The sequence below is a fragment of the Microcaecilia unicolor genome, chromosome 12 (assembly GCF_901765095.1).
Source record: "Microcaecilia unicolor chromosome 12, aMicUni1.1, whole genome shotgun sequence".
In the NCBI taxonomy this organism is placed as follows: Eukaryota; Metazoa; Chordata; class Amphibia; order Gymnophiona; family Siphonopidae; genus Microcaecilia; species Microcaecilia unicolor.
In genome coordinates this window covers 49684739-49707080 of record NC_044042.1, presented here as the reverse complement: position 1 = coordinate 49707080, position 22342 = coordinate 49684739, and the positions used below count along the sequence as shown (strand labels likewise).

At 46.0% G+C, this 22342-nt stretch overlaps 1 protein-coding gene across 2 annotated transcripts; it reads left to right on the top strand.

Moving 5' to 3' along the window:
- Positions 1 to 661: 661 nt before the first annotated feature.
- Positions 662 to 22064, top strand: SCN2B (sodium voltage-gated channel beta subunit 2). 2 transcript variants are annotated; one of them, XM_030220381.1, is made up of 5 exons: positions 662 to 871; positions 10998 to 11164; positions 17764 to 17974; positions 18884 to 19073; positions 21763 to 22064. In XM_030220381.1, exons 1-5 carry the CDS (start codon positions 805 to 807, stop codon positions 21770 to 21772), a joined length of 645 nt encoding a protein of 214 aa, XP_030076241.1. In that variant the 5' UTR covers positions 662 to 804; the 3' UTR covers positions 21773 to 22064. The 2 variants fall into 2 exon arrangements, with proteins under 2 accessions (XP_030076241.1, XP_030076242.1); XM_030220382.1 differs by lacking the exon at positions 21763 to 22064 and having other exon boundaries at positions 18884 to 19077.
- The last annotated feature ends 278 nt before the right edge of the window (positions 22065 to 22342 follow it).

Here is a 22342-nt window from a genome sequence, read left to right as displayed (position 1 = left end):
TAATAACAAGGAATACTTTGGTTTGATTGTTTGCCTGTTGCAAGAGTTCAAATAGAGTTGCATTTGTTTTGGGACTTTTGAGTACTGCCTTGTTTGTGGAAGGAGCTGAGGGACATGATCAGTTTCAGAGGGTAAAGCTTAGCTTCTCAAACTGCTGTATCGCTTTTCTGGACTTTGACCCACTCCCAAGCTCTACTGCATGTGTGCTGTAACTGATGAGTGAGGGGAGGGAGATTAGCCCTGAATGTGAAACTGAACATCTGTTTTCAGGCTCAGGGCTGGAGCTAGTGCAAGGGCGAGACCCCGGTTCTACATAAGAGTATCTGCCAAAATGTGCATTGCATTGTACTTTCATCTGCAACTCGAGGGGCTAAAAATGGGACACTTCCAGAAGTTTTAGGCTTGGCTTGCCTTTCTTTTCTGTGCAGTACTTCAAAAAATCCATACAGTCTGGGGAAAAAAACAAGAAAGTTGTTCCTAGTTCACATATTTTGGATCGGTGGAGAGAGCTAAATAATATTTGTTTTTGTTAAAGCTCTTTTGCAATACTATGAAACTGTAAACTAAAAATATATTCCTCTCAATTGGCTGTTTTAATGCCCACCCACATCATCTTAGAGAATCCACCAACCATAAAATCAACCTCTCTCTCCCACCGCACAGTGCAGCAGCCAACACACGGCCATATTGAAGCTTTAGAGGTAGAGCAGTGCTAATAATCACATAGAAAAAGGTCTACATTTAGAGCCTAAACAGATATATGCACACGTGTACTGATAAAATAACAAAGTCAACGTTTTGACAATGAGTAAAGAAGCTTGGCTCATGAACCCTCTGTTGTGCCTCATTGGTCTGGGTCTCTTCTTCTGGGGTAAGTCGGCATGGAAAATCTGCATGCACATCTGTACCACAGCTGGGCAGGCTGCACATTATGCATAAAATGCTTTTCTTTGTCTTGCCAAAAAATCTCAGCATAAAGGGGAGGGGTTGGCGAGGCCATGATTTCTTGCACCTACATTCTAGGGAATCATTCTGCCATTTTAAATTTGTGTTGGTTAGTAAAAGAAGACTTGCTACTGACGAAGGGGAGAGGGCTAATCTAGGAATGCTAGATACTGCATTTTTGTTTGTGAGCCTCGTTCAAGATCGGTGAGGATAAAATCCTCCAAACAGGTGGTGCGGTGCTCAAAGCCCAGCCCCTGCTACAGTGATGGATATTAGCAGAGCTGGGACGAAGTGATTTCAGAGCTCTGCACTGTTCCTTAGCCCTCCTCCCCTCTCTTTTAACCTCTCTCCTCTCCTCCCTGCAGCCCTTTATAAAACATTCGGCTGCTAAGGAGAGGCGGAGGGATCCAAAGGATGAAGGGCTTGGAGTTTTGAGAGCTGCTGTGTAGCATCGGGTTACTCATCATTCCCTCTGAAGAAAGCCTACTGTCCAGACAGTCAAAGGCAGTCAAAAGAGTATTAAGGTAGTCCAGTCAAAAATGTCACCTTGAGTTCCATTTTTTTTAAATTCATTAACCTCACAAATGTGGTGAGGGACAGCAGCCCTCTTGTCTTCTGTCTCCTTCTGACTGAGGAGTGTTGTGTACAATAAGTTTGACTTCTCTCTGGCCTGCTGAATTCCAGACTCTCAACCTGAGCTGTCAGGAATAGATAACAGCAGTGAGTGGCCTCATGGGAAGCAAGGCACAGGAAGATGGAGTGGGCAGTTAACAAGGAATTTTTTTGGGGGAGGGGGTAAATATTTCATGGAAGAATGATAGCTGTAAGAGAGGGAGATTGGGTTACCTGGCAGGAGTGGATTTTCTGTACCAGACCTGGACACAGGAACTGTTAGGCCATCACAAAACCATAGGTTTCTGGAAGTTAATTCTGATGGGAGAAGGGTGTAGGGGTTGGACTTAAGACATATCCTTTACAAAAGGTTGGTGATGCAAACTTCAAAGATTTTAGTGTGGTACTTTTTACACTCACCTGATCCCCGCTTCTAGGTCAGGAGTCAAGCAACACAATAGATCTGGACAGCCACAGAAACTCAACGAACTACCCAGTGCATATTTTTACCTGTAGGGAGGGTGGGTAGTTTTCAAATCGATCATTTATCTGGGTAAATAACTTTTGGAAACTGTCCCCTGAGTGTGAGCACCAACAAAATGGGTGTGTCAAATGCAATACAAATGACCCTTTCCAGGACACAAATGAAGGAGTTTGCTCAATGTTGGAAATGATGTGTGTTGGTGATGGGGTGGTCACGATTGTGGAGCTTTTCAGGCTGCAATTGAGACGAGTATACCACTACAAAAATAGAATATGTGTTGGACTACTTTGATAGTATTCCATCATTTTACATGTACTGGAACATTTGCATGACCTGTGAAGTAGGCACATTGCCGGATCTACAAATAAAGACTGTTCCTTCACACCAACTCATGGTGCCCATTGTGCTTTCTCCTTCTGGTGCTGTTTCACTACGCTACCGATTCCCTTTCGTTTGGGAGTTTTATTATCAAAATCTTGGAAGAAGCCTATGCGTCTGAAAGTTAATTGGTGGAGAGGGATGCAAGGCTGAAGGTTCTCTCTAAGGGCACCCAATCCCCTCGAGCTGGCCCTGACTTTTTGAATTGTTAATTAGTTGACAAAAATACATTTCTTATAAGTTGTATGCAGAACAAAAATCTAAACAGTCATTTGCAAAATTCATTCATCAATATAGCAACTTCTTCTGATGCCAAAATCTCTGTCAGGCTACTCTCAAGGACCCTTTGGATTTTTCAGACTCTGCGTATTTGTACTTGAATCAGGCTGATGAGTTTGCTTTTTTGTCTGAAGTTCTCTGGCTCATAAGACTGACGCCTCCTTTGAGATTTCACTGAAAGATTTACCTTAGTAGAATTCACTAATGCCACTTTTGGGGGCACAGAACGTCTTCATAACTGAATATCCTGGATATTTTCCTCTGCTACATATATTCTATTTGTTTGTTTTTGCAACACACTATTCCCAGATGTACCAGAATAGGCTTCCCCTTAAAATGAATCTTCAGCAAGCTTCCAGCTAGAAGCACTACCATCTTTCTTGTAGTTCCAGGACTTTGACCTTAAGTCCTAGATTACTTCATAAGAGAGTCCGTTATAAAAAGCTATGCTGAGTCACATCAAGTTCTGTTGAGCCCAGCATCTTGTCTCTGACAGTGGCCAGTTCCGACGTCAAGTATCAGAAGATCCCCCAAAGTAGATCTACTTCCTGTAGTTCATTTGCAGGGATGAACAATGCTCTCCCAAATCTACCCGGTGAATAATGTTTTATGAACTTTTCCCCCCTCCCTAAGAACTTGTCCATTCTTGTTTTTTTTAATCCTGATACGTTGGTCACCTCGATTACATTCTCTAGTAACAGATTTCACAGGATAATTATGTTCTGCATTTGAAAACAAATTGTAGAAAATAATTTTTTAAAATCTCTTCCTCATCAGTTTCATGAAATGTCCTTATTTTTATGTTGTTTGGCAAGTGAAACAACTGTTCCCTATTTAATCATTCCACCCCACTCAGTTTTATAAACGTCTATCATATCCCCTCTTATTCATCATTTTTTCAAGTTGAAAAGCCTTAACCTCGTTTAGCCTTTCGTCTTAAGGAAGTTGTTTCACCCCTTTATCATTTTTGTCTGTAGTGGCATAGTCAGGAATGATTTATTGGTGGGGCCCTGAAGTTAACATGGGTGGGCACTAGGCAGTGTAGATTTTGACACCACCTTCAGTTCTCCCCTCATTGGCCTATGTTGCTGCCACTGAGTGGGTGACCCTGACTCCAAAGTGTCTACACCAGTGGTTCCTAAACCTGGTCCTGAAGGCACCCCAGCCAGTCAGGTTTTGAGGATATCCACAATGAATATTCATGAGAGATATTTGCATGCACGGCCTCCACTGCATGCAAAGCTCTCATGAATATTCATTGTGGATTTCCCAAAAACCTGACTGTATGGGGTGCCTCCAGGATCAGGTTTGGGAACCACTGAACCTTTTCTAGTTGCTCTATATCCTTTCTTAGATGGGGCTACAAGTTCTCACACAGTATTCAAGGTATGGATGCATCAGGGTCTGACAGAAAAGCGTAATGATGTTCTCATTTTTGTTTGCCATCCGTTTTGGATAGTCTACATCATTCTATTTGCTATTTTGATAGACACAACACACTGTGCTGAAACTTTCAGTGTAGTAAAATATGTAAGCTTCAGCCATTACTAGATGTGAATGTGTTCTAGGAAGGCGGTTCAAGCATTGGTCTTGCCACACTTAGGGGGTCTTTTACTAAAGCTTAGCTCGAGTTATCTGCAGCAGGGCCCATTTTATTCCTGTGGCCCTGCTGCAGGTAAGTCGAGCTAAGCTTTAGTAAAAGACCCCCCGTAGATGATTGTAATGGGCAGGTTGTGGGCCTGACAAAAACACTACTAGCTCACTTGCATGCCAGCAGCATGCTATGGTTTGGGTAGTGTTGGAGACTGCTAGATGGTCATCTTAGGGCCCATAATTGAGAACTTTGTATTGGCTCCCAGGTATTGTCGGGTTGCAACGTAAGATTTTCTCTTGACTTTTTGTGTACTTTGCTTACAGGGTCTCCCAGTATTTTATTTATTTATTTTATGTATATATTAGTATTTATTTACCATCTTTTAAAATTATGTGCTGAAAAGGCCACCGCAATCAAGTCACAGTAGATAGTTATGGGTAGCATCAATCAAAATAGCTCAGCAGTAGAATTATGTAGACGGAAGGGGGGGGGGGGGTCCCCAGAAGTGGTACTAACATTGTGGAATGCTAGGAGATTTGTAAATAGAGAAGGATTAGATAGTATTCTGCAAAAAAACTAAGACATGGCTTTTTCTGGCATGATTGGAATTGCAGAAAGGTCTGTGGGTAATGGGTTTGGTAGGAGTGTAGGCGGTGGTTTGAGCTATTTTATGGGAAGGAGTAAGCTATAATGAAGGTGTGCATTTTTATTTTTTTTATGTCATTGTATCTATTGCATTTCATTTGTTAACTGCTACTGGAAAAGCAGTATATAAATATTGCAACAAACAAAACAGTGAAGAGGACCAATAAAAGAAAAAAACAAAATGAGAAAAAAATAAAAAAATAATGAAAGAACCTTAGAGAGACGAGACGCTACTCTGAATCCCGCTTGATTTTGGTTTGAATACCGTACAACGCTATCACATTAGAAAGAGATAATCACATTCCCTTCCTATTTGGATAGTATATAGGATCAGCATACAGTGAGAAGACTCCTGACGCAGGCCTGTATGGCCGAAACACAGCTGTGTTGAGTCCCTTTCTCCCTGCTATCCATTGACAAATAAAGTTCATTTTTGAATTTCAACAACTAAGTGTTGACGCCCTACATTTTTCATATATATTTTGTTTTTTTTGTGTTCTTTCATTATTTTTTATTTTTTTATTTTTTTCTCATTTTGTTTTTTTCTTTTATTGGTCCTCTTCACTGTTTTGTTTGTTGCTATTTTTTGCGAAGACTGGTTTCTTCTGTTTTTTGCACTATAAATATTGCAAATCAATACAATAAATAAATGGCTCAAAGATCTTTTTCTTGGGCTCACAAAATCCTTCTGCAGAGACCTTAGAATCCTCATCCATTTTAATGAATTTGAATAATTTTGTGTCATCTGCAAATTTGATCACCTCATGGTCTTCTGGTGGTGGTTGGGGTCTCCTGTCAGGGGCATCTCCTGCTCTCTGTGTGTGTTGGGGGGGGGGAGAGTTTGATGCCACAGGCAGGGGGTTAACCAAGATAGGGGGAACTAGGGTTACCATATTTTGTTCCCCAAAAAGGAGGACACATGCCCCGCCCCCTTTGACACCCTCGCTCTGCCCCATCACATTTCCCCTCCCCCCGTCACACACCCCATCACTTCCCCTCCCCGTCAGCCCCCTCCCCTTACTACTACCCTGGTGGTCTAGTGACCTCTTTGGGGCAGGAAAGAGCCCCCTCTTTCCTGCCCAGAACGCTGCCCTACATGCATCCTTCCTGTTCGTGAACTCGGCGCCGATTCAAAATGGCCGCCGAGAGTTGAAGTCTCACGAGGTCACTTCAACTCTCAGCGGTCATTTTGAATTGGAGCCGCGATCACGAACAGGAAGGATGCATGCAGGGCAGCGTTCCGGGCAGGAAAGAGGGGGCTCTTTCCTGCCCCAAAGGTGGAAGAGGTCACTAGACCACCAGGGCAGTAGTAAGTAAGGGGAGGGGAGGCTAGCAATCTGCCCGTTTGTCTGGATTTCTGGACAAACGGGCAGGCTGGCAGGACGGCCCGCCCACCAGCCTGCCCATTTGTCCAGAAATCCGGACAAATGGGCAGATTGGCAAAACCCACCCGGTTGCCCGGACATGTCCTCAAAGAGGACATGTCCGGGTAAATCCGGACATATGGTAACCCTATGCTGCAGGGGAAAGTTTTTACAGACCATCAATTTTACAAACTGCTCCCACTTCTGTGTGGGTGGGTGGGAATCTACATTTGTTTTGCCTACTTGCAGCTTTGTAAAATCACTGTGCCCCCTGGTACATGGAACAGTCCTGGATTAACCATTAAACAAAATAAGCATGTTAAGGGCACCACATAATTTTTCTTCCTTAACTCTTTCACTGCTATGTGCCACACCCATAATCCAACATGAATTTCAGTGTTATTCTAATGTTTTGTTTCATACAGTATTTCTCAGCACTTATTGAGTCTTAATGTCTTGTCAGTTGAGCAGTGGAAGGGCCTAGGGGGCACCATTGTTAGACTGTGTTTAGGGCATCAGTTGAATTTAATCTGACCCTGATGTGGAGGGGACTTTAATATATAGTACTAGAGGCTTTTTACGTTTGTTACATACAGGGGCGTAACCAGACCTCAATGTTTGGGGGGTCTGGAGTCCAAAGTGTGGAGGAGGTACAGTTTGATCTACCTCCCTGTTGCAACCCCACATACCTTGGCTGGCGGGGGTTGTGCGCATGCTCAGTTTCATTTAAAACCGAGCATGCACGTGACGTGAGGGGAAGCAGAGCAGGCAATGCGCAGAGAACAGCGCTCCCGCCAGCCAAACCAAGGGCTCCAGATCCAATTATGGGGGAGCCCAGGTCCCCAAGGCCCCTGTAGCTATGCCACTGCTTATATAATAGTAAGGGGATTCTCCATGTCTTGACTTAGTATGTGGAGAAGGGAATTCACACATCCATCTAAAATCTGCCACAGCAGCTGGCTCACCATTATCCACTTGTTTGTTTACATCTTCAAAAAAACTAATTGGTAAGGCGAGACTTGCCTTTGCTGAACGCTGCTGACTTGTTCCCAAAGCAGTGTCTATCTCATATGAACTTCCTGTCATTATCCAGGGGGGTTTGTCTTACTATCTTCAACACCTTCTCTAACCTCAGAAGGGCTCTGTAGAATCATATGATTCATTGGTAAGGGACCTTTACACTCCCTTATTTATTAATTACTGCAGGAAGGGGTTTAAAGCTAGTTGCCTACAGAGCTGAATTGTTTTTCAATCCTGCAGATCTCTGGGAGTGAGTGGTAGGCAAGCATCAGCATTTTTTGTGCTTTGCTATTGATTGGTTGGCAACAGGACCAAGTCCCATTAAGCGAGAAGTGGTATTCTGGCTTCTGACAGGTGGAGCATTACACCAACACACCTGGGACTAAAAAGAACAGGCAACACTTGGTTTCCATGCAGCTGTGTGTGCTCTTACCCTCCACATCAAGTTACTTTCAGCACGAATGTTTTCCTTAGGGCTATCGTCCAGAGCTCTTCATTACCTGGTCCCAGTATCTCTCCAGCTAGATGTGTGAAATGCTTCAGGTGCTGGACACAGAAAATAAAACTGAAAAGAGCCTTGAAATACACTCAGGGCTGGATGATTGGATAAAGTGGGCAGCATAGCCAGGGCCTACAAAAAAGTTTAGGCCCAAACAAATCTCAGATGATTCAAAAAATAAACTGGTAAATGAAACTTAATAATTTCTTTATCTGAACTACTTTACAAAACCTTTTAGTTGTAATACATTTATATATGTTAACCATGCAAGTGTATATATTTCATTTGATTACATCTGTCAACAAATAAACAGATATAATAAAACTTAAGCAATCGGAGAAAAGTTTTCTTCACCCAACGCATAATTAAACTCTGGAATTCGTTGCCAGAGAACGTGGTGAAGGCGGTTAGCTTGGCAGGGTTTAAAAAGGGGTTAGACGGTTTCCTAAAGGACAAGTCCATAAACCACTACTAAATGGACTTGGGAAAAATCCACAATTCCAGGAATAACATGTATAGAATGTTTGTACGTTTGGAAAGCTCGCCAGGTGCCCTTGGCCTGGATTGGCCGCTGTCGTGGGCAGGATGCTGGGCTCGATGGACCCTTGGTCTTTTCCCAGTGTGGCATTACTTATGTACTTATATAATTGAATTTTACATCTTAATTTAGCAAGCAGATTATAGGGATGCCAGCCAGAAATCTGACAGCCTTACTCTAACTGTTTTGCTATGACCTGTAAGCGGTGTTCAGATAGTCATAAAGGGGGTCTGTTACTAAGCCGTAGTAGAAATCAGCTGGCGGTAAATATAAGGAATATAATGGACGTCTCAGCATTTACCGCCAGCTGATTTCTACCGTGAGCTAAAAACACTACTCTGGCTTACTAAAAGACCCCCAAAGTTACTTGGGGAGGAGGGGAAGAGAGAGCTTGACTAATCAATTTTAGAGGCATACGATTATGAGGGTACGTAAAATTTACAGAGATTTTATCTGTTCCTGAAGACACCTACATACAGTATGTAACTGCAGGAGAATTTCCTTTAACATGGTAGGTGTGACTGTCATTTCTTTATTTTATTTATTTATTTTAAAACTTATATAGCATATTTATCACAAAAGTTCTAAGAGGTTCACAACTCCACATACATAATATATTCTAAGATCTAAAACATACATTTCAAATAATCAAAAGACATTAACACATACATTCTTAAAACTATACAGTTACTTGTTCAAGTGAAATAAAATTTTTAAAAAATTGAAGTTCCTTTTTTTAAATCACTTAAGCTCTGAATTTCTCTTTATCTCAATGTGATTGTATTTCAATGAACAGGACCTGCTATATAAAAAAAATATATATTCCTGTATTCTAGGTTGGTAAACATGTAATTTGGATGCTAACAATGGTGAAAACCTGCCTATTAAAAACTTTAAACATCATGCAAAGAGTCTTAAACTTTGTCCTATAAACAACTGGGAGCCAATGTAGCACCTTTAATACAGGAAAGATGTGATCATAACAATTCTTACTTGCTATAGTGTTCTGTGCAGCCTGTAATTCCTGAAGCTGATTTTTCTTTATTCCAAGCAGTAAACCATTGCAATAATTGAAACATGGTGTGATGATGCTTTGAAAGACCTTTCTAAAATTATTGAAGGTAATAGATCTTTCAGACTTCTCAATAAACGTAATTAAAAAAAACACATCTTTAATAATTTTCTGAATATGTGATTTTGAAGTTAATGCTCATCATTACACCCAAATTCTGAATTTTACCAACCACCAGAATAGAGTCTGAATCAAAAACAAATAGATCAGGTATATCATTACGGTTCTAGGTCAGTTCCCACCTAGACAGTTCCCACTCACCAGTTCCCATCTGGAGAATTGCCACATAACCAATTCCCACCACTTCAGAGAGGACAATTCCCACTTACCAGCCCAGCCCTTGTGGTCATGTGTCTGGATGGAAGCCACTTACTGGTCTATCTTTTCATATCTGCCACCTTCTCTGTAAACTCCCTACCTGTTTTTCTTAAGACCAAGCCTCCCAGTAGCAAATTTCAGGCTAGTCTTAAGCCCTCTGGCTTTTCTGGTCTTATAACTTCGACCAGGCATCCTCCAGCCCAGGGGCATTAGCTAGTTTTATTCAGTCATGTTTCAGTGGTGTGGCTTCTTGTCCTCTTTCTTGTATTATCTGTCTGTAATTTTCTTTGTATACTTAGCTGAGCTCTTTGTAAACAGCTGCTATGCGTTGAAAAGTGGTATATCAACACCTCAACTAAACTAAACTAAATATGTATGAGATATTTGCATGCCCTCTGCTTCCACTGTATGCAAATCTCTTTCGTGCATATTTGTTAGAGATATGCTGAAAACCCAACTGGTTTGCAGCCCTCAAGGACTGGCATTTAAGACCCTGGAAATATACATCTCTTCCCATAGGCAGAATGGGGTAGGCACAGCATCAGCAACCAGATAGCATAGGGGCAAGACCAGAGGTTTGTTCAGCACATCCAACTAAAAAGGTGTCCCACTGCCTCTGTGATTCTTCCCTTTACATGTTCAAAGGGAACGGGATAACTTCCCTATGAGGAAATGCTTAAGCGGCTAGGACTCTTCAGCATGGAGAAAAGATGGCTGGGGGAAGTTATACAATGATGAGTGGAGTGGAACGGGTAGATGTGAATCGCTTCTTTACTCTTTCCAAAAATACTAGGACTAGGGGGCATGCAGTGAAGGTACAAAGTAGTAAATTTAAAATGAATTGGAGAAAATATTCCTTCACTCAACATGTAATAAAATTCTTTGCCAGAGAACGTAGTAAAAGCAGTTAGCTTAGTGGGGTTTAAAAAAGGTTTGGATAGCTTCCTAATAGAAAAGTCCATAAGCCATTATTAAAATGGACTTAGGGAAAATCCACTGCTTATTTCTAAGATAAGCAGCATAAAATATATTGTACTGTTTTGGGATCTTGCCAGGTACTTATAATCTGGATTGAAAACTGTTGGAAACAGGATGCTGGGCTTGGTGGACCTTCGATCTGTCCCAATATGGGCAACACTTATGTACTTTTAAGCATACAACAGGCATTGTACAGAGGCATATTTTGGCAGATGGCTGTACACAATGATGTAAGATAGTTCAGATTTAAACCTTTTCATTTTTTGCTCAGTGCCTTGCGGGTGGAGCATGGAGGTCACTGCTCCAGCAAACATCCAGGCCATGAATGGAACAAATTCTCGCCTCTCCTGCACCTTCACTTCCTGTTACAAGGTGAACAATAAGAAGTTCTCTATGAACTGGACATACAGGGAGTGTGACAACTGCACTGAACAGATGGTGAGTACCCAGCAGCATTGGCACAAGTGGTGGAAAGGAAGGGCGATTGCCTGTGGTGTCAAACTAGAAGAAGCACCATACCATACTTTTCAGTCAGTCTGTCAGTTTGGCACAGGGCCACCACCGGGCCTCCCCACAGGATCATCGCCGCTGCCGGGCCTCCCCCCCCTGGATTGTCGCTGTCGCCAGGCCGCCCCCAGGATTGTCGCCGCTGCCGGGCCTCTCCCCCCAGGATCATATTTGTTGCTGCCACCACCAGGCCCCCCCAAGGATCATTGTTGCCGCTGGGTACCCCCAAGAGCCACTGCCCCACCATTCCCGATCACTGCTGCTGCCCACCCTGGGTACTTTGGCTTGGCGGGAATCCCAATGTCCCGCCAGCAGAAGAGTTCTCCAGCGCTGCTGTTCTTCCTTCTGCCATGTGGCATTCCCCTGAGGCTGCTTTTTCTCTCAGGTCGCGCATGGGAGGCCTGAGGGGAAAAGCAGTCACAGGGGAAGGCAATGCAGTAGATGCTGTGTCTGTTCCTCCAGGTCCTCCCCAGCTTCCAAGGGGGGCCTGGCGCCGGAGTTTGCTCTCTCCTTCTCCTGTCGGGACACAATCTCCTGGGTCCCATCAGGAGCAGGAGAGAGACCCCGGCGCCGGACCCCCTTGGAGACCCGGGCCCAAGGAATTCCCCCCCCCCCCGCCCTCTTCTCGGTGGCCCTGGTTTGGCATATGAGCCTGGAAAGGAAAGGGGTGGGAGAGGGTACCAAAGCAGCCTTGTTCAGGGTGTAATTTTCTCCAGTGATTGCCCTGGTGCCCAGAATCTGAAGCTGTTGGAGAAGCAGTCTCTGGAAGGGGCTCGACTGTAGGCTGCCGAAAGGGGGGGGGGGGGCAAGATTCCCCCAGGCCCAACCTCCAAGGGGGGGGGGGGCCTGGTCATAAGCGTTGCTATGGGGTGGCACAAATGGAAACCAGCATTAAATTCTCCCCCCGCCCCGCCGCTGCCTGGTTCAGTATCTTCCTCGTCTTTCCTTCCTCCCCTTGGCAGTGATTCTGCAGGCTACTGGCAGCATCAAAAAAGAATGCAGCCTGCCTCTGGCTGGCCTTGAAAGTGTTCCCTCTGCTGTGTCCCACCTCCTCTGTGTCTGCACAGGTGGGACACACAGCAGAGGAAATGCTTCAGAGGCCAGCCAGAGGTAAGTTGCTTCTTTTTTTATGCTGCCAGCAGCCTGCAGGAATACTGCCAAGCGGAAGAGGGAAAGACAAGAGAGATATTGAACTGGGTGAGGGGGGTGGCGCCAGTGGTAGGCAGGCATGGGTGCGGTGGCCGTGGTAGTGAGCAGGCAGGGGGGGCGGGGCAGTAGCGGGCAGGTGGGGGGGGGGGGGGCACATTGTTTGGCCCTTGCTCTTGGCGGCCCTGCTCAACTGAAAGTGGAGTCAGAATTTGATCACCCAATGTGGGAGAAACATGGAAACAGAATGGTGTGGCTGATAAAGATTTCGACGTGTATCTCATCTGCTCACTTCTCCTGTCCCCTGCAATACCACAGTCTCGACATTATTTTCAGCTTTCCCCTGTGTTTAACTCTTGCTTTCTTACAATATTTCTTAGGTGTATTTGCCTAGCACTCCATGAGTCTATTAGCAATAGGGAAATGTCTAGTAGTAGTAATCTATTGTCATCTATACTTTCACCACCTCCAGTGGGAGAGGCTGCTTCATGTGTCCACTGCCCTTTCTCTGAAGAATTTGTCATCAGTGTCTGGTTTGGGATGTGAATATGACTGTAGACACCTTTACAATGCCCAACAGCACACAGGACAGACAAAACTATATAACCAGCATATTGGAAGGAATTGGGAGGGGCAAGAGACTTAAAAAAAAAAACCTGGACTTAATTTGTAGACAAAAAAGAAGTGGAACTGGAGATTGGGGGTGGGGGTGGGGGAGGCACTAGGCCAGGATAGGGCCACCATATATCCGGTTTACTCGGACATGTACTCTTCATTAGTGCACCACGGGGCATCCAGACGGGTTTTTCCAGCCTGCCCTTTTGTACGGACAGGCCTTAGGGTGCCCTCCCTTCACATACCTCAATGTGCCCTGGTGGTCTAGTGGCCTTTTTGGGGCAGGAAATAACCCCAGTCTTTCCTACCCGGTGCTGCTGCTGACTGCTTGCTGCCGGTGCTGCTTCAAAATGGCTGCTGAGACTTCAAGCGGCAGCCTCGCAAAACTTCTGCAGAGGCCTTTTGAGGTCACCGCTTGAAGTCTCAGCAGCCATTTTGAAGTGGCACCATTAGCAAGCAGGTCAGCGGCAGCACCGGGCAGGAAATATTGGGGTTCTTTCCTGCCCCGAAGAGGCCACTAGACCACCAGGGCACAATAAGATATGTGAAGGGAGGGGAGGGGATGTGGATGGAGTCGTGGGTGGGTGGAGGAGGGAGGGAGCTGTAAAAAAAAGGTGGGTTGAGGGAGGCTGGAAAAAAGACTGGGGAGGGTGACATAAATGGGGAGAGGGAGGGAAAAGAGGAAAATAAGTAGAAGGGGATGGAAAGAAGAAAAGAGGGGGATATGCTGCTCATGGATGGGAGGGAAAAGAAAGGGGGACATGCTCATGAAATACTTAGAAATGTACATCTTTTCATTTTGTATTTAGAGTATGGAAGAAAATGCGTGGCTGTTTCGGGGTGTGGAGTGGAATTTTATTTTGTGTCCTCTTTTTTGTCACAGCAAATATGGTAACCCTAGGCCAGGAGCCAATCTAAATTGTCACTTTCCCAAACACAAACACACTCAGCCTCTTACCCACATATGTAAACACATTCTTCGCACCTTTCCTTATTTTTATCCTCATAGATCATTGCTGGGTAGCAATGCTGGGGAGACTAGGAATGAAAAATCATTGAAGTTAGGAGGAGGATGGTAGAGAGGGTTCTTTCTTCTATTCTCCCTCCCCCTCCTCTCTGCTCTCATGATCCTGATCCTTCATCCAAACCCACCCACCCCCATTATTTCCCCAGTAATGCTAGAGCCCTACCCAACTCTTAATTCCTGATGGTCTTCATGCCAGTGGCCTAGTCATAGGTAGACCTGAGTTGGCAGAGGCCTACCAGCTTTAGACTCAGGCCCACCCAGCAGCAGTGCACTCTTTTTGTGGCTGGTGGGGATCCTCAAACCCTGCCAGCTGAAGACTCCCAGTATCTCTCTCTGTCCCTTCCTTCCTGGTCCAGAATGTCTCCCCATCTCTCAATCCCCCTGGTGTATTCCCCTCTGGAGGTTCCAGGCAGCGAGCAGCAATTCACACACACACACTGCTCGCACAGGCCCCAGAGCCTTCTCTCTTACACAGTCCTGCCTATGTGGAAACCAGGGGCGTATCTGCGTGGGGCCACAGGGGCCTGGGCCCCTGCAGATTTCGCCCTGGCCCCCCTCCCCGCCGTCAACCCTCCCCCGCTGCTTACTTTTGCTGGCGGGGGGCCCCAACCCCCGCCAGCCGAGGTCCGACCCGCAATCTCCATATTTCATCTTCCTCCGTGGCCATGTGCTTCAAGGAAGTAACGCTGCAGTGCTGATTCGTTGAATCCAGTTCGGCGTCTGACGTGCTGCGACCACTACTTCACGGCCCCTAGAGTGGTCATCAATTGCCCTTCTCCAGCAATTCTCCCTCCTTGGACAGTAAGACACAAGCCTTAGGCAATGGGGGCAGATTGGATGGGGGGGCATTAAAAAGTATAATCTGTTCTTTTTGGGGGGGGGGGGGAGTGGGGTCCTTAACCATTAGACTAAGTGAGCAGTGGCTCAGGGCATTAGCATTAAAGGACACCAAAATCACCACCAGTGCCTCATCTGGTCCAATGGTTAAGCCTTCTCTTCCCTCCCTCCCCCCCTTCCCCATGGGTCCAACATTTCTCCTTCCTCCCTCCCCTCTCTCCCCACTCCCCTGACCTGGTCTCTCTCTGCTCCTTCCACTTCCCCATAAGCAGGTCCGGCATCACCCCCTCTCCTTTCTTTCTCTCACTCTCCCCTTCCCTCCATTCAAATGGTCCTTTAATCTTTATGTGGATTGCCAGTAGAAGCAGCATGAAGACAGGCTACCTTCAGCCAGCAGCCCCTGGGTCTTTCATCTGCCACGTTCTATTCACAGGAAATTGCATCAGAGGAGGCAGGGCACAGTAGGGACTGGCTGAAGGCAGCCTGTCTTCATGCTGCTGCTGCTGGCAACCAATCTAAAGTTTGGGGAGTGGGAGAGGGAGTGATGCTGGATCTGTGGGGAGGAGGAGCAAAAGGGGGAGGGAGAGAGACCGGCCAAAGGGGTGGGGAAAGAGTAGAAACACTTAACCAAGGGATAGAGGGCGAGAGAGAGAGAGACAGACTCTTGGCTTCAGGGGTGGAGGGGGAGGTAGGCAGATGAAAAGGAGAGAGAGAAATATAATGAACCACAGGGAGCCAATGAGAGTGGAAGGGGCACTACTGATGCTGGGGGGAGAGGGTTGGTCAGTGTGCCACAATCCCTTGAGCTGGCTCTACTGCTTGAGGATCAGAACAGGAGGGAAGGGGAAAAACAGAATTTGGGCTGGATTAAGGAGCAGAGTACAGACCTGCACAGGAATGGGATTAGTTGGAATCCCATGGTTACCACAGGGATCCCGTGAGGATGGATCCAGGTCCTGCGGGGTTCCTGTGGAAGTATAGGCAAGCCTTCCCTTTCCCCCTCACCTGAACCTCAGGGCAACCATCTCCGGATGTACCTCAATGGACGCTGGTGGTCTAGGGGCCTCTTCAGGGAAGGAAAAATCCCCACTCTTTCCTGCCTGCTGCTGCTGATCCAATCGCTGCCACCACTTCATCAGAGTGGCTGCTGAGACTTCAAGCGGTGGCCTTGCGAGACCTCCGTGGAAGTCTTATGAGGCCAACGCTTGAAGTCTCAGCAGCCATTTTAAAGAAGTGATGGCAATAAGTGGATCAGCGGCAGCAGGCAGGAAAGAGGGGGGGGGATTTTTCCTGCCCCAAAGAGGCCCCTAGACCACCAGGGTGCATTGAGGTACGTTCAGGGAGGGAACCCTGACTCAGTGCTAGCGGGGAGGGGAGGTGGATGGATGGAGTCATGAGAAGGGGCTGTAAAAGGGGTGGAGGGAGGGGGATGAAAAAAAGATTGGTAAAGAGGGAAGGGAAAAAGGGAAAATAGAGCATATGGGCTAGAAGGGGATGGAGAGAAGAGGAAAGGGGGGCATGCTGCTCATGAGTGGGAAGGAAAGGAAAAGGGGACATGCTGCTCGTGGAGGTTTTTTTTTTTTAATGTACATCTTTTTAAATGTTATATTTAGCAGAGTACAGAAGAAATGCATTTATGTTATTTTTACCAGTATTTCCACAGCTTATAGAGTCTGGTGACTGTGCGGTTGGGGGCAGGGATGGAGATTACTTGCGGTGGGGACAACAGGTTAGACTCCCGCAGGGACGGGCAGGAACAGGTTAGATTCCCGTGGAGACGGGTTAGATTTTAGCAGGGATGGGCAGGGACGGGTTAGATTTCGGTCCTGTGTAACACTCTAGAGCAGAGTGGCTGCTTTATGCTCTGTCTGTTCCAGGCTCCCCTCCTCCCCTCCTCTTCTCTGCTGGCAACCTAGAAGGGAGGGGATGGAGCACAACACCCCTGCAGCTCTGGCTCTAGAGTCTGAAAAGAAAGTGGTGGAACTGCATTTCAGGCCATTTTCTCAGAAATTAAGCACTGCTTAAAAGGGAATCGGTAAGTGACATATATAGTTACATTCTTACATAGGACAATAGAGGACCATTGACACCATCCATTTGATTCCCTAATGGTTCTACTTGCTTTACAAGACCTTTACAAAGCTTTTTGAGCCATTATTTAGGACACATAGGAACGAATACTACTAGAATTATTTGTTTCTGTAGCGCTAATAGACTCATGGAAGCACAGTAAGGATACCCAGGAGAAATGGTCTCTGCTTCTGAACAGAACCTGAACACAAAGCACAAACATATTTGGAATGTAGTGGAAGTTTGATTGACAGTCCTTGAGGACCACAAATGGATCAGGTTTCCAGGACACTCCTAATGAAAATGCATGAGAGCTGCATATATACTACCTCCACTGTATGCAAATCTCTCACATGCATATTTATTAGGAATATCCTGAAAACTAGAACCATTTCCATTCCTGAAGGACCAGAAGTGAAGACCACTGGTCTATAGATTCTGTGTTTCTCCAGCCAGTCCTGCAGTACCCCATAGCCAATTGAGTTTTCAGGATATTTGCAAAGAGAATAAGCATGAGATAGATGTATGTGTATTGTCTCCTTTGTATGCAAATCTCCCTCACGCATATTCTTTGTGGATATCCTGAAAACCAGACTTGCTAGGAGATACTCCAGGATTGGTTTGAGAAACATTGTTGTACCTAACCTTTTTCCTTCCCTTCCTCACGCACTCCTCTCATCTCCTTGGTGTGACAAAATGTAACAAAAAACAATCACTTCCCCTCTTGCCTTTTCCCCTTCTTTTCTGTACTCTCTCTATCCTACTCCTGGTTGCTTTCCTTGCCCACCCCCCCCCCCCTTCCCACCACACTCTCCCCTGTTTGTCTGTTTTCCAGTTTATCACTTTTCAGCAGAAGATCATTAACCTCAAACTAGAGCGCTTCAGGGACCGTATGGAATTTACTGGAAATCCCAATGTGAATGACTTGTCTGTCACTCTTCGGGATGTGAAACTGGATGACCAAGGGATATACACCTGCTATGTTTTGAATCCACCGGATCGCTACTCAGATCACAAGAAGATCAAGCTGCAGGTGATCACAGAAGGTGGGAACCAGAGAAGAGTATTATGCCATCTCTCCTCATCTCTCTCTCTCACCTTGTGACCCCATCACATACTCTCTTAGCTCATATATTGCATGGCTATGTTGCTCTAAAGTACCATTATGCCTTCATCATTAAGTCATAGCTTGCTTATATCAGCCTGTTACACTGTAGCCCCAGTAGCCTAAAATCCTATTATTCCATTACCATGTGTTTGACTACTTCACAACTTTGTTTCACCATAATTTCCTCTGCTTGCATACCCTAGGCGTGCAGAGAAAACAAAGTGGGAATGACCAAACAGGTGGTCCAGGAATTCAACAAAAGATGACCTTTATTGAGCAGTGGTGCGTAATTAGCACATGTTCTTTGTAGACAGGCAGCGGGACTCAATACAAGCCATGTTTCAGCATCAAAGCCTTCATCAGGAAAGTTGCTTTTGCCCTGGAAAGAGGTATCTCTGCTAATGATTGTTCATATTGTGCTTCTATGGTAATAATTCACTTGGCAAAATTCTTCCATAACTGCAAACATACAAGACAATCCAACTAGGACTCCTGATGAAGGCTTTAATGCCAAAACACGTTCTGTGTTGAGTCCTGTTGCCTGCCTATAAAGAACATATGCTAATCTTTTGATGAATTCCTGTTTTACTTGTTTGGTCATTTGTTTTCTCTGCATTCTAAGATGTGTGGGTCTACCTTGGTTTTCTCCTTTTTTTGTGGCATACCCTTTGACGTGCCCAGGTACTTTTGGATGCCTAAGTACTCTGTTTGGTGTTTATGGATAATATTGGGGTGCATGGCTGCTCTCATGCAGGTTTTTTTGAGGTACGTGATAGTTGTGGTGTGAAGGGGTGCTTTCATGCAAAGTACTCCTCAGGGTACATCTCACCTCCATGATTCTCCCCAGCTCCCCCGGAGCGAGACTCCACTGTTGCTGTGATTGTTGGAGCATCAGTTGGGGGCTTCCTTGCCATTATCATCCTTGTCCTGATGATTGTGAAGTGCATACGGAGGAAAAAACAGAAGAATGCTGAGGATCAAAAGACAGAGGAGGAAGGGAAAACAGATGGCGAAGGAAGCCCAGAAGAAGGAGCAAAGTAAGCAACTCAACTTCAAGTCTTTCCTTGAACATTCTCCCACTTCCTAAATCAGCCATTTCCACTTCTGCCATCCCCTTGACCTCAGCTGTCCTCTCCTCTGCTCCTCCATGCTTTCTCTCCATCACTGCTTTTTCCCATACTGTCTTCCATTTTATTTCCATTTTACATACAGTCATAGGAGCCAACTTTTCAAAATTAGTGGGGGTACTAAACCCAATGGAAATTACCTCTCCCTAGACAAAGTGAAGGAGTCTGTTCAATATTGGGAGTGCTCAAGTACCCACAGCACCCAAAGAGCTGGCTTCCATGCACTCCCTAGACAAAGTGAAGGAGTCTGTTCAATATTGGGAGTGCTCAAGTACCCACAGCACCCAAAGAGCTGGCTTCCATGCACTCCCTAGACAAAGTGAAGGAGTCTGTTCAATATTGGGAGTGCTCAAGCACCCACAGCACCCAAAGAGCTGGCTTCCATGCATAGAGCTGCAGCAGGGGCATAGCCATGGGCAGGCTTGGGCCACTCATTGTTACTACTACTACTACTACTAATAATAATCATTTCTATAGTGCTACCAGACGTACGCAGCGCTGTACACATTATAGACGGGTACTTTTTCTGTCCCCAGAGGGTTCACAATCTATGCTTTTGTACCTAGGGCAATGCCTCAGGCCCACCCAGCAGCCAGATGCACCTTGCTGGTGGGGATCTGCAAGTCCCACCAACTATAGAAATGTGGAGCCAGTCCCAAGCTCCTAAAGCATGGTGGTCAGTGCCTCAAAGCAGGGGCGTAGCTAGGTGGGGCCACGGGGGCATAGGCCTCCACAGATTAAGCCCTGGCTCCCTCTACTTTTGACCCCCCTTGCTGCCGACCCTCCTCCGCCACTTTGGACCCCCTGCTGTCACCGACTCTCCCCTGTCGCCACCACCACCAGGTACCTTTGCTGGCGGGGGTCCCCAACCCCCGCCAGCCAAAGTCTTCTTCAGCACCGGTCGATCCCGGCGCCTTCGCTACATACAGGACATGCATGCAGGATGTCAGGCATTAGAAACAGATCATCAGTGAAGGCGCCGGAGTCGAATGGCGCTGAAGAAGACTTTGGCTGGCGGGGGTTGGGGACCCCCACCAGCAAAGGTACCTGGCGGCAACGGCGGCAATGGGGGAGGGTTGGCAGCGGCGGCAGCGGGGGGTTCGGCGGTGGAAGAGGGGGTCCAAAGTGGTGGGGGGCTGGCAGCTGGGGGAGGCGGGCTAAACTGTGCCCCCCCACTTTGGGCTCTGGACCCCCTCCTACCGAGGTCTGGCTATGCCCTTGGCTCAAAGTGCCTCTGTTGATTCTAGCATCACACACATGCTGTGTTATGTGCATCCTCGGTTCAGGCATGGAGTGGATCAAGTGTGTGGTGCCAGTGACATGGTGACACTTTGAGCTGCTGACAGCTGTGCTTTAGAAGTTCTGGGCTGGCTTTGGATTTCTACAGCTGGTGAGGCTTTCCCACCAGCTAAATTAATTTTAATTTGGGGGAAGGGCTGGAGAGAAGAGAAGAGGAGAGGAGAGGCAGAAGAGTGGGGTGTCTAGTGCCCACTGATGCCCAACTAGATTCTCCCCCCCCCCCAAAAAAAAAACTGTGCTCCGAGTTAAAGGTGGAGCCTTTGCAAAAAGAATTCTTTCTCTGAAGAATCTGAGAAAAACCTTATGTATTTAAAGGCCAATTCTAGAACCTAAAGTGCCCATATTTACGTGCCCCTTGTGTGCATAAATGCTCAGAACAGTAGCGCTGATGTGTATAAGTGTTCAGTTCTCCACGAAAGTACCAGCAGGGCACCTAACTGCTATTTTACAATGGCAGGCAAAACTTACATAGCATGTAAATGCACTGCTCCCACTTACACACGCAGCGAACAGAATCCTGAAAATTATGCCATCCCTGCTACATTTATGTGCCCGCCGTTACTTCAGGTCTATGGCTGCTGTAACTGCAGATGCGGAAATGTTAGGTGTTCTGATACAGGCCTATTCTAGTATTCTATATTGGGATCTGGGCATCTATATGCTATCATAGAATAGTGCAGGGGAGTCCTCAAAGCTAATCGTCGAGGTTCACAATCCAGCCTGGATTTCAGGATTTCCACAATGCATATGTATGAGATCTATTTGCACTCACTGCTTCCAGTAGGGTCTCACCACGCATCATTGGGGTGCCTAGTCATGGAATTGCTTCCTAAGATTCAAGGCAGCCAGCTGTCTGCTGGTTTCCTGTTATCATTAATGAGATGAACAGTGGAAATAACGAAGAGCAATAAGGGTATCTGAAGAAAAGGTGGGGTTGGGGGAGGAAGGGCACATAATTGAGAAGAATGGCACATGGAAAAGATCCCATTCTTTCTCAGCACTCACTACGTCTTGATGAGATTATTCAGGCTTCAATGTGGCTGCTATTTTATTTATTTATTTATTTGGATTTTGCTCACACCTTTTTCGGTAGGTACACTGGGTATTTTGCTGTCCCTGGAGGGCTCACAATCTAATTTTTTTGTACCTGAAGCTATGGAGTGTTAAGTCGGCAGGATCATCCCCTGCTCCCAGTTCCCTGTGTCTGACAGCTGATGAGATTGTGCTCTCTCTTCTCTGTAGCTCCCTCTGACTGTACTTCATTCTTTCACCCTAATCCTTTCCAACTCTTGTTTCTCAGGCTTCCATAATGGGACTGCTGGCCTAGGAGGAAAGCAACACAACGAGGCACCTTATAAATGTGAGATTCCAGTCAAGATAATCTGCTGCCACTTCAGAAAACACATCCCTGTCTGGACTGCCACACTCTCTGGATTTCTACACAGTGTTTGTCTTTGATTTAAGCTGCTGGGGGGGGGGGGGGGGGGGACTCCATGTACTGGGCCAGAGTCTTGGAGCACTAGCCATAAAATTATTATTATTATTTATTGCACTTGTATCCCACATTTTCCCACCTATTTGCAGGCTCAATGTGGCTTACAAAGATCTGTTATGACATTGCCGTAACAGAGAAGAAATACAATTGGTGTTACAAAGCGATATGAAGAAGACAAGAGGATCAAGTTGTGTAGCTATACCGTAAGACATTCTGAGTAAAGGAGTGTAAGGGTTATGGTCCAGTCATTATGGGTTCTCGTGGAAGGCTTTATTAAAGAGATAGGTTTTCAGAGTTTTGCGGAAGCAATTTAGTTCGTTGATCGTTTTCAAGTGAGTTGGTAGGGCATTCCACATCCTCGTGCCCATGTAGGAAAAGCTGGACT